The sequence below is a fragment of the Engystomops pustulosus genome, chromosome 6 (genome assembly GCF_040894005.1).
Source record: "Engystomops pustulosus chromosome 6, aEngPut4.maternal, whole genome shotgun sequence".
Classification (NCBI taxonomy): domain Eukaryota; kingdom Metazoa; phylum Chordata; class Amphibia; order Anura; family Leptodactylidae; genus Engystomops; species Engystomops pustulosus.
In genome coordinates, this window is record NC_092416.1 from 76,631,732 (window position 1) to 76,644,520 (window position 12,789).

The 12,789-nt window shown below is 42.4% G+C and overlaps 2 protein-coding genes across 3 annotated transcripts in view; one reads left to right on the forward strand and one right to left on the reverse strand.

The window, feature by feature from the left end:
* Positions 1-1,134: 1,134 nt before the first annotated feature.
* SRPRA (SRP receptor subunit alpha) lies at positions 1,135-10,145 on the reverse strand. Its single transcript, XM_072156656.1, has 14 exons — positions 9,888-10,145; positions 8,970-9,053; positions 8,590-8,753; positions 8,308-8,465; positions 6,464-6,614; positions 5,762-5,918; positions 5,455-5,576; positions 5,242-5,360; positions 5,000-5,086; positions 4,610-4,782; positions 4,315-4,528; positions 3,024-3,187; positions 2,662-2,760; positions 1,135-1,420 (listed from the first exon to the last, which is right to left on the reverse strand). Exons 1-14 carry the CDS (start codon positions 10,002-10,004, stop codon positions 1,292-1,294), a joined length of 1,938 nt encoding a protein of 645 aa, XP_072012757.1. The 5' UTR covers positions 10,005-10,145; the 3' UTR covers positions 1,135-1,291.
* The window catches only part of FOXRED1 (FAD dependent oxidoreductase domain containing 1), a 32,599-nt gene continuing 29,910 nt past the window's right edge, over positions 10,101-12,789 (forward strand). Inside the window, exon 1 of one of the 2 annotated variants that reach the window (XM_072156661.1) lies at positions 10,101-10,435. In XM_072156661.1, the coding sequence (XP_072012762.1) occupies positions 10,255-10,435 (181 nt within the window). In that variant the 5' untranslated portion in view covers positions 10,101-10,254. The remainder of the gene's footprint in view (positions 10,436-12,789) is intronic. The other variant, XM_072156662.1, reaches the window with a different exon arrangement.

The following is a 12,789-nucleotide window of genomic DNA, read 5'->3' on the forward strand; positions in this document are numbered from 1 at the left end:
AACCACTCTGGAAGGTTATTTGCACATCCCCTTTGGTATCAACATGATGAGATTAAGCCCCTGCTCTCAGGAATAATTACACATAGAGTTTATTCATTATTTTAAGAAATTTATTCTCTTATAAATTAGGTTTTACTCTCTTTAACTGGACTGATCCATATATTGCAAATGAGCATAACATGGTGCCACTAGACGAGGAGCCGGGCGGGATGAGGTGTTCCCCATCTGAAGCAGGATGGTGAACAACATAGAGGATGGTGTTGAAGGCGAGCATACGAGCCTCCGACATAGACAAACAAGCATGAACCCAGAGATGTGTGGCCAGTAATATACTGAATACAAGTGTCCAATCGAGGCAGCACCTTTCCAGGCTTAAGGAGCAGAGTCCCTTGTGCCTCAGAGAGGTCAATGGTTTTTTTTTTGAGGGGCTGCCTCCCGCAGGGGCAAGTGACAAGAACAGTTCAGGGGATCCTCCAGTAAAATGTGGATTATGCAAATCAGTATCACGTGGTCTGTGCATCGACACCGTGCTTGCTGTCATGGAATAAAACAATCTTGTTTGGTATGAAAACCCTAATGAGATAATACTGGTAGCTGAAGGGTTGTTTCAGTGTATTAGTCAATCCTCTGTGGAGGTAAACACAGCAGCAGCACTATCTGTCCTGATAGATGGTAACAATGTATCAGTGCAGGTGAAATTAGGATCATTTAGGATTGTTGAAACAAATGTTGCATACAAATGAGCAAACCCTCAGCTGTGAGTAGTATACAGAATGGTCTCCAGTCTGGTTTTCACACTCAAATCTGTCTATGCTGCTAGCAAGAACCATTCACAGTGGAGCATTTATGTGAGCGGATGTTGTGATTGGTTGCTGTGTAGACTGTATCATAGATCTAATAAAAGATAATACAATGTTAAAGCTTAATTTACATAAAACTGGAAGACCCCTCCACCGTTATGCAATTTTGTTTAGCAGCAAAAACAATGCATTGAAGGTCGGCTTTTACATCTGGCATTCAGGATAACCCACTTCGATGCCAGAATTTTGGAATCTTACCAAATTCTTCAACATGACTGCTTAATACAGTTTTTCCTAAAATTATGTTTTATACGGGTTATGTCTCTCCCCCCCCCCCCCCCCCCCCCTTCTTCTTAGGAACTCAGTAAATGTAAGGTATGTGGAGCATGCAGCTCGATAGGGGAGAGGGTTCAGGTAGCGGACTGTAAACATCATAAGAATAATATGGCAGATAGAACACTAATGGAGAGATGTGTGCACACAGACAAAGCTTAAGCTTTCATCAGCGCAGCCACCACGGCCTTGACATTCAGGCTGCGCAGGTCACAGTAAGTCTGCCCCGTGCCCACAAACACAATGGGCTGCCCGGTGATGTACGTCATGGAGATGGCAGCTCCCACCTATAGGAAGACAAATTAAAAGGTTAAAAGTCTGCTCTAAATGTGATGACAATCTACAGCGAAAGGCATAAACATGACACACATAGAAGATGACAGGGACCTCCCAACCACAGTACAAGAAGTTCTACAAGTCTCATGGCTTAGTGCTTTCAGGCATATGCTGTTGATCAAGAGGAAGCCAAAAAATCCCTACACAGGCTGAACCAGTTGTCCCGTGTAAGGGAAACATGGCAGTCAGAAAAACTCCCTGAATCAACAAAAATGTTTTGTTCTCATAATGTGATATTTTTCCTCTCCAGAAAGGCATCCAGGCTTCTCTTGTACATAGAGTCTGCCATAACAACCTCCTGCAGCAGAGAGTTCCACAGTCTCACTGCTCTTACAGTAAAGAACCTGTTTAATGGTAGAACTGTCTCTCCTGTAGGCGTAGAGGATGCCCCATTGTCCACAGGCCTAGGTATAAAAAGATCTTTGGAGAGATCTCCCCTTAACGACCAGGCCCTTTCTTGTTTATGTTTCCATTTTTCACTCCCTACCCTAAAAAATCTATAACTTTTTAATTTTTACATGTACAGAGCTGTGCGAGGGCTTGTTTTCTGTGTAACAAATCACAAAACTTTAAGGCCTCTCTTAAGTATGCAGAGTTATCATCAAGATGGGCACCACTGGAAACTACAAGTCTCATGATCCTTTAGTTCTCAGTAACTCCTCCTCCCTTTTCTGCTCTGCTCCCAGTGATGATAAAATAGACTGTGCTGCTCTGTTACCATAGTTATGATGTGTAACTGCCATCACTGCACATCACCACAACACTGGCCATACTGGATGCACTGCAACCAACTGACTCTGCTAAGGAGATGCATCTCATGAATGTACAAAAAGCGAAAGTTTGTGCTTGATCTGCAAGAAAGGGGGAGTAGCGATACTGTGCTGACAAGCAAGGAGATAAAAGTGAGGTGGAAGAAATGTGCCGTATTATACTCAGACTTGCTGGGTGGAGAACCTTTATTGACTATGGTCCATACAAATGCTGAGAGGTAGAGCGAGGAGGTAATCCCTACACACAGCCTGCTGTACAAGCCTTCCTGGGAAGTGGAGTCCGTGCACGAAGTAAAGAAATTATGCTGGGATTATAGGAATAAATTAGTTTTTTCCCCACCAGTTATTGTATAAAAAATTATAAGTGGTAATTTGGAATACCAAATGAATGAGAAAGCTGCGTTAAATACATGCATATTTACCTTATCGTCAATTGTGTCAAACTTGGTGAGCACAATCCCATCGATGAGACGTGGCTTCTCCGACATCGAGTGATCTGCCAAAGCCTTGTTAAACTTCACCTGAGAAGCCAGAGATCACACAAATGTTACAAGATCAGTCGCCTATTACGTGAGCCTTTCTGGTGCCTGGTTGTAGGTTGAGCATTATCTATAATGCTCAGATATTAATAATTTGTGAGAAAAGCTGGCAGTCCTGTAAGAAGTCACTCAGCTTTCCCAGGAACAGATTTAAAAAAAATAAATGAGAGACATTCAATCTAATGTCCTAAAACAAAAAAATTAAAGATCTATTATAAAATGGTTTTTAATGAATAACTACCCACCAACTGATCCACTGCCTCATTGCCGACCAATGCTTCACCAACAAAAAGTACGAGATCGGGCATGTTTACAGTGATGAGTTTGGCCAGCGCGGTCATCAGAGGAGCATTGTCCTGCATTCGTCCGGCCGTGTCCACCAGAACCACATCAAAGCTCTGATTACGAGCTGCACAAAGACACACAGACATGGAATCAACGCCCAGACCCTCAAGACAGACACCAGTCACAATCGTCATGAAAAAAAAAGTTTTTCTTATTAATAACATATCGTAAAACATCCCTGGTAAAAAGTTTTATACTTCTGATTATTTCCCATTCTATTTTCTGCCATTTTCCCTGAGCTCCAGTATTAGCATTTAGAGTAGCTTCATGGCCATAGCCATCATTATACTGGAGCCGTCTCACTGATGTCTGTGGAGAATTTTCCAGGCATTCTCTCTTCAAGTAGAAGGGGTAAATAAACTGTGATGGTGGGAGGCAATACACTGAAGAGGTAATTATGGCATATTGGTGTATCTTCTATTGTCATTGTGATATAAATTAGGTCACTGATCCAAAGAAAACTAAAGAATTAGGCCCTAGGCATTTCGCCAACCTTTGCTTGCAACCTAACATTGGCAGGGAAACACTGCACGCCACACCAAGGTCATTAGGAAGCAACTGCTGGGCTGCAAAAATTGGGCAGGAACTGAATCTGCCCCATCTTCTGGGTTGTGAACGTGCCCAAAGGTGCTGGCCATTAGCCAAAGCACACGATTGTAAGGCCTTAGCAAGTGCCATCTTGTTATTAGAACTAGTGACCAGAGTGACAACTGCAATTTACATTTTATTAATTATAGTTAGCGTTACGGAAAAATTAAGAAGCTAAATCAGAAAGAAAATAAGTTTAAACTTGGAAACTTGTTTTGATTGGATTCTACCAACAATTTTAACCAAGCAAAGCTGCTTACGGTGATAGGTATTGGCCTCCCTGCACTGTATTCTGTGCATTCATACTGCTCCCCAGCTCCTCCTCTGCTGTAATATCTAACCAGATGCTGGCTACTGCACAGAGGAGGGCAGTGTAAAGAGCTTGCATAGGAGTGCATTGGGTTCAGCTACAATCTTGTTATATAAATGCATTTTTTACAGTCCTGCTACTAGTACACATAGTTTTGGTTTACAGATCTTCAGGGTTGCTAAAGTACACAACTCCTTTAAAAATAATTTAGAATCATGTGACACATTACCATTAAACAATGGAATTGAGCCCACACTTCCAACACTACTGCTATCCTGCTGAGTGGCACTTACCGTAAGATATAGCCTCCATGGCAATTCCAGCAGCATCTTTCCCGTAGCCCTTCTCATAGAGCTGCACCATGGTGCGCCCATTGTGCTTCTCAGGAGGGTGCAGGGAATTAAGGCGTCTTGTGTGAGTGCGCAGTTGCTCCACCGCCCCAGCTCGGAATGTGTCACAAGCCGCAATGAGCACGCTATAACCGTTCTCTATCAGCCAGAAGGAAATCTATATTTAAGCGGAAGAAAAGATAAGTTACTACTGGTAGGAGGAGGTAATGGACATCTCTGCATGTTTTCTTTCCCTTACTTTGGCCAGGTTGGTGGACTTCCCAACTCCATTAACCCCACAGAAAGTGATGACGTATGGACGACGCATGCGCTGTGACTCCAGCACATCACGCAGCACATCCACACGACGCTTTGGTTGCAAGATTTGCACTAGGGACTCCTGTAAAGCTTGTTTCACTGCAGAAGTCACAGCTGATAGGAGAAAAGTGAAAATCTGAGACAGGAAGCACATTTCCACATTACTTATTCTGTATTCCATATTCTGGAGTCACTTTGTGCATATATTACATCAGTAATTGCATATTATACTTTAGAGCTGCACCATTCAGAGGTATTAGTTCTATTTAAATGTAGTTAATTTATCAGCATTTACTGTAAAATGCATATTGAGTGACATAGTTAAACTTACTTGAGAAAGTTCCCATAACTTTCCCTTCCAGTCTCTTTGCCACTGACTCGCAGAGCTGCACAGCAATGTCTGCGGCTACATTCTTGGCTGCAAAATTTAGAAAAATGTTAAAAAATGTTAAAAAACCTTGCATCCTCCCGGGTGACACACATATATATATATATATATATTATATATATATATATATATATTAGTGCTTACACAAAGATTGTCTGTCTACAGTATTTTGTCCACCGTCTCACCTATGAGATGATCCTTCATTTTCTCCAAGACAGGTTCCATGTCTTCCAAGGTTAAACTTTTAGCCCCCACCAGGCCCTTCAACATGCCAAACATCCCCCCGAAAGCACTTTTCTTGGCACTAAAAAGAAATTTATTTATTTATTTTTTAAATATACAGAGCACAACTAGGCAGAACCTTCTGGCCAGTACGTCTAATGTGAAGGTATCAGTACCTAGACTTGGCAGCAGAAGAAGCAGCTTCAGTTTGAACAGAAGGGACATCTTCCTCTTCTTCACTGCTGCTTCCATACTCCACATCTGGGGGGTTTCCAGCCATGAGACCACTGCGGAATCTCTGTAAGACACATCACATAAGTAGTACTACATAAAACTGGTTCACACAGTTCAATATTGTTTCTGACATTTGACCTTTTGCCATTGTAAGAACAAAGGTTGCAAATGCAGACAAAATACAGAAATGATCAAATATCGAATATCCAAGTAATTTGTAATTCAGTTACTTTATCTTATCTGCCTCACCAGTGCCTCCAGGTCATCATCCGGCACAGTCACCTCCTCTGTGCTGCCGTTGGTGGTGGGTTTGCTGTAGTCTAGCTCTTTGGTGTTTGATGCTCCTTGCACCCACACACGGGGCTGCTTTCCTTTCTCCTTCTGAGTCTCTGGTTTTGGGGATTTACTGTGGAAAGAAATTAACCCCCATGTGTAAATGCAAGTGCATTTCTTTTACATTGCCTATATATTCACATCCTCATTTGACCCTTGCTTTTCACTGGTGGGATTACGGTTATATGCCTGCTTACATGATACTACATTTAGGGATTGAGCACAGCTGCAACTACTGAATCTGATGCTTTATTATAGGCTAACCTTATTTGTGGTTCAATTTGGGGGACTGTAGAGGTTAGTCACTTTTTAAAGGTAATCTACCATCAGAATGCATCATAACCAGGGCTCTTCTGGCTCATTAGCATCATTTTTATAGTTGCTTTTAGAAGGAAGGAGGCCATGGCTAATAAGTTTAAGAAGATTATCACACAGTGACTGGATCCATGAGTAAGTGTCCCTGGTTTTTGCTAGATTTTGATGGTAGATTTCCTGTAAGTGTTATTAATTTGTTCTTTGTGTTTTCCAGTAAAGTACTGCATATGACATATCTCTTTCTGTTTTCTTTAACATGCTTCAGGTGATAACATTGAATCCTGGATATCATCATATCCTTACTTGGCTTTGTCTCCAGTCTTCATTCTTTTCTTAAAGAACTCCTCACGCTTCCTCTGCATGGCCTCCTCGCTGGTCAGCTCCTCTTTGTCTCCAGTTGATGCAGGGGCACTGACCTTTGCTTTATTTGAAGTGATGGCTTCTGGTGCAAGGTCTGCAAAAGACAGATGGTCTTGTGAGAAGAAGCTCATAGCATCAGAAGACCTTTCACAGGCTGCCCGAGACCCAGGCCGTGCAGGCATTGCTACAGACAATTTGTTACAAATATATGGCAAAGCTTTAATTAATTAATATACAAATTTAAATGAGTAGACAGACACTTAAAAACAATGTCTACCAGAGAGAAACACCAGAACCATCCAACTCAACCTAGACAAGTTGTTGGTTCTCATGTTTGTGTCTGTAATAAATAATACCATAAAATCTAATGGTTGAATGTATACAGGCACTCAGAAACGGTCCAAATTTGACCAAGAGGTTAAGCCTATAAATGCAATAGGGTTGAGAACAGGTTCTATATCTTATCAATAGATGTACATAAATCCATCTCTAACGGATCATACCTGCATAGAGTTGCCAGCAGCTGCCTGGATGACTTACACCCCGTTAATATGCCTATTGTCAGCCCAATTTGGCATATATAGGGTGGGTCGAGGAATTTTTGAGATAACATACCAAATACGCACCAATATGATTTTCTTTTCCTCTTTTTGTAAATATTCCAAGTTTGTTAATAGGCACTGCTGCAGGACAAACAGCAACCTGGGTCACCAACAGTAAGTGGCCCAAAGATGCCAAGGCAGAGGATGACAGATAACATGAATACAAATGGTGCGATATATTAAAAATAGTGAAAAATAGACAAATCACCAGTTCTGGATGGCATACACCCCTGGCAGGTATACAGTACCATAATAGACTCTTATTTCTAATATTTACAAAGAGTAATCTCCTGTGAAAAGAGACTTCCATGATAACAGTTACTGTAAGTCTTAAGCTTGATAAATCAGCTCAGTTAAATGACACAGGCCCACAAATAATGTTACATTATTAGATTGGGTTAGCAAGTACTAGTGGAGTGCTGCAGGGGATGGTATAGGATCCCTTTATAGTTTTATTAATCAGAGGGTTTAGAATTTGCACATTAGCAGGAGATACTTAGTTCTGTAAAGTAAGGAAGAGAATAGTATGATAGTAAAGAGGCACAGGCAGATAAATGGTTAATGAAAGTAAAGTGCATTAAAGGAAACCTACCACTTGAAGTGGCAGGTTTCAGATGGAAATACCGAGCACCAGCTCAGGCTGAGCTGGTGCCGGAGCTTATTTTTGTTAGTGTTTTAAACCGCTGTATTGCGGTTTAAAACACTTTTTAAACTGCATAGCCGGCGCAGGGAGGTACGCGCTCGGCGCTTACCATGCGCGCGACCGTGCGCGCGGCTACATAGGAAGTGAAGGAGAGCCGTGCGCATGGTAAGCGCCGAGCGCGTACCTTCCTGCGCCGGCTATAAAGTTTAAAAAGTGTTTTAAACCGCAATACAGCGGTTTAAAACAGTAACAAAAATAAGCTCCGGCACCAGCTCAGCCTGAGCTGGTGCTCGGTATTTCCATCTGAAACCTGCCACTTCAAGTGGTAGGTTTCCTTTAATGTAAGGTTATACACTTAGGCTAGGAAACTCGCTGTGGATGATAACTCGCTAGCATTATCCACATGAATAATATGCAAATGCAATTACATTATTTAACGGAGTCTTATTGGCTGTATAGATCCTCATAAACCAGTCAAATCTGCCTGAAGGATGTAACATAAGTAATCAGGGACATAATAGGGTTAAACTCTTTGAACCCACTCTCTTTCTTTGATGACTTGTTCTTCTTATTATTATTCTCCTTTGGTTTCTCTCCCGGCTTCTCAATCATGGACTTCACAGTCTTCTTAGACTTCTCCGACTCTTCGAATGGCCTCATGTTGTCTTTGGGGCGAGTTTTGCCGCTCTTCTCAGCTGCACTATATAGTAAGGACAAATGAACACGTAAATAATACTATGAGGAAGTCTGTACGGAGACAATTCTTTGTGGAAACAATTGTTATATGTTCCTTACAGAGAAAATGCTGTGAGGCTCTAACTTACCTGAGCAGAGAGTTAAAGTCATCCTGGAAATCAAAAGAGCCATTTAATAGCCCCAGAGCCCCATTCTGCTGGATCTGATTACGGTATTTATCCCGGAATTCTTTGTGGACGTCATCTATTAACTTGTCCACATAAGTGAGTGTTAAAATATTCTGGTATCCAACCTGCAGGGACAAGAAATGGATTAATGGGGTTATACTTATACCCGACCACATTGTAAAGAATAAGTGATCACTGGGGTCTGAATGCTTAGACCCCTTGTGATCATGGGAAAGGAGGTCCCTGGGAGCAACATCTTCTCTGTCATTAACATAAGGTAAGGATCCAGGAATGGAACCAGACCCATCATTTTGTAAATGTAATACTGTTAGATATCTTACCACGAAGACCAGCTCAAACTGATTGTCCAGCTTGTACTTAAGAGTGAGGGCATCATGGTTGTAGCTGTTGCTGCCGCCTCTCTCCTACAGAAATATAAAATACAGATGTAATGGAAAGTCCAGGAATTGAAGGAGTTTCTACACATTTCATGCAAATCGCCTACAATACAAAAAGATAACGGACCTGTCTGTGCCCTGCCTCTTCATCACTCTACTTAGTGTCCGTGAAAATGCAGATGGCATGTGCTGGTATCATGGGTGGCACCACTGAGCTACACATCACATGACTGCTGCAGTTGTCACATGCATCAGAGGGACAGCGCTGGATATCCACAGAGAACAGATCACGAAGTAAGGATTTATTTTGCTTTTAGAAGCGAGTCCCCCCCCCCTTTCTGTGTATTCAGGACTGCAATAAGTCATTTACAGCCAACCCTGTGAAAGGGATAGATCTTGTATTATGGACACAGTAGCAACCCAAAAAAAGCTCAACATGTGCCATGCAGTCATTTCAAGAGTCTCTACTACTATATACATTAACTGATCCCCAGTAAGCCCCAATAACATGCGCACTAGCGGACAGCACCATGACCCAGTTCTCACCTCCACATGACTCTTCCTGGCACATCTGGATCCCTAATTCTACAGCAGAAACATCATCTCATCTGGTTACCATAGATCTATATATCATAGTGTAAGAATTGTAGGACCCTAAGGAACCAGAACCCACTAGTGTCTAAGCAGATGTCACCACACAGAGATGGGATACAGGTCACTGCTGTCACATGTCATATCACCTGGCAGCCTCCTGCAATGAACCCCAATATCATGGTCCTTCATATGTGTCATTACTGCTAACATCACCCCCATTCCCCCTCAACTGACAGATGACAGGACGCAGCGCCCCCGGGTGGTTACCTGCAGGATGACGGAGCGCAGCAGCGCATTGACTGGGCCACTGAAGGAGCCGCGCACCCCCTCGAAGCACCAGAGCACGATGCCGCCTTTACTGAAGATCGTGAAGAAGTCCAACATCTTCCACCGTCCGCACGTCACCCACTACCCCGGGACACGTCAGAGAAACACCGGAGGTACGTCACTTCCGCCTGTACCGGAAAAGGAGGTTCTGGCTCCTCTCACTTGGTGCCATGTTGGTACACCCAATCACCAACCCGACAGCATGCTCGCTAGCGGAGCCTGAGGGAGTTACACTCAGCGGTTTTGATTGGCTGTCGGTCTGTCGCTGGCTGATGAGGTCACGTAGGACGCTTTGTGAAAGTCCTCTATGTGCTGGAGAGATGCTGGAGGCTGTCAGTGCAGGGCTGCTATGGGTGTAAGCCGGTTGTGCAGGCCGGGGTCGTGGCTGTTGCTGGCACGGAGGGGTCCTGTCCCTAAGGTCACCACATGGACACACAGGAGCTTCAGGACATCCATAACTTTATTAAAGCAGGACGACTTCACCAAAAGTAAGTGGCCCCCTTTCCATTATTGGATGTTATCTATGTGTGGATATGTCCCTGCAGCTGGTAGAAGTCTATACCTAGAGCGACACTGAACCTTTAAAAGCTATTTTTATTGCAGAAATGTATTTAGCAGGTGCTAATAGTAGACTTTGTCATCTACTTCATTATGGGAAGCTGCTTTTCTGTGGCATTTTTGTGCGTTTTTTCTGCTTTGAACAGTTTATCTGATCACCTTCAGACAGCTTTATCTATTCCCTATAGACTTTCCAGGGTGGTATGTAAGGAGTTACGTCATTAGACACTTTATTAGATTCCTTTTATCTCCCAGGTGTTAATGGATACAGAGCAGAGAGCTGATTTACTTAAATAAGCAAGAAAGGCTGGGGAAAAAGAAGGGCACAGGAACATATTTCTACACTACAAAGTTTACTACGATCATCTGTACTGTTCATTTATGCCAAGTTGTTGAACATTTTGTTACACTTTAACAATTATTCTGCCAGTTTCCTTTTCATAATATTTTGGTTCACTAATTGTAAGGAAAACTTAATGTGTTGCACTGAATTGCCCTTAAGTGATAGTGACTGCCACAAACCATTGGTACTAATGGGCAAATTACTTAAATAGTTGACGTAACATTGACAGCATGCACCCGCCACAACCCCTTTAATGTTTGTATGTGATTTGTAAGGAACCGCTCTATCGGCAATCAGAAATATGTCCCTTCTTTTCTTTTCACAATACCTAGTATTATCTATATACAGTAATACTAGAGGAAGTTTTATTCTTGATTGGTGTTAGTTCTAGTCCCATTCACACTAGTCCTAAAACAGCTAGGTGACTCCTGTACAATGCTTCAATGCTTGTTGTCACCCAGCTTTCCCAGGCCCCTGAATGGCCTGTTTGCTTTAAGAAATGAGAAAGCCCGGAACAGATTGCTGTGTAACTACACACAGTAACTGTGTAACAATAAGTAACCTGGTTGTGCCAAGAACAAATGTAACACATAAACAACATGACCTTACAATTTTTCTACACCATTAAGCTGGTGCTTGTTGCGCTACATTGACCCACACAGTACAAAGAGCTGTTACTCCTGCTGACACCACTAACATAGATGACATTGCACAAGTTATCTCTTGGAGTTATTTGATATTATAAGTTAATTATTAAACTGATAGAATTTCTGATTATCTGTTTATTCAGTATATTTGTGTCATTAGAACTCTGCTCATGATTAACTTCCTTTCAAGAAAGGACATGATGAGTCCATTTCTTTCATCACACAAAAAACTAATGGCTTCTTCTGTTTTCTTCCTGTGAGATTATAAGACTTTACAACAAAGATGGAAACTTGAGCCCAAAAACCCGGCAGTGGCCAGATGAAGCAATAAAAAGCTAAATATAGCACCGCCTCCCATCCCTGTATCATCAGCTTCCTACTGGTATACAGCACAAGAACCAAGCTCAATATACAAATATTGTACTATATAATAGATACAGGATGAAAGCTGTGGTCATTTGTAAAAACCAAGCTTAGTACTTTATACAGCATCTGAACAATGCTTAATAAAAATAGAGGACCAGAAGGGAGCTTTATGCGTGACTTCTTTATCAGAACCAGTTCATAAATGCTGTACAAGAACAAAACCTAATTGTTCTTCTGTCTGATGCTGCAGTGAGCTCCTCACTCCTTCTTTCCAAGACACACAAAGAGACTTCTTGCCAGTAACACAAGTGTGAGGAGACTTTCTCTACAAGCTACGGGCAGATAAGGCCTTATTCTGTTAGGGAGGCAGAGCTTACATTGTATGTTATGGCTGAGATGGCAGAGTGAATGTTCAGAAGCTAAATGAACGTGTATATACACCTGTACCCTGATAATCTAAACACGTTATCAGCACACAGAATCTCATAGCAAATTAGGAATCCTGAAGTGTCTGCTTAGAGAGTTCCCGTCAACACTCTAGAACAGTGGTGGTGAACCTATGGCATGGGTGCCAGAGGTGGCACTCAGACCCCTCTTGGTGGGCACTCAGGCTGTTGCCCCATGGCAGAGTTTGCCAGACAGGGATCCTCCTGCAGTCCCAGGACTTGCCATGCTTAGCATTATTTTAATGTGGAGAATCCTGGTCTACCTGAGACTGCAGGAAGAGAAATGAGGTGTGGGCAGTGTCAGATTATCATTGGCGCTCCTTCTGTGTGACCCCTGAATCTTCCTGTTCAGGTGGATGTCAAGGGACTCTCCAATGACAATCCAAATTTACTCTGCTTCTGGTGCCCTCAGACCTATTGAAAGCTGTGGTATAGCACAGAGCAAAAAGATTGCAATAAGTAACTGCTTGAATTGCTGTATT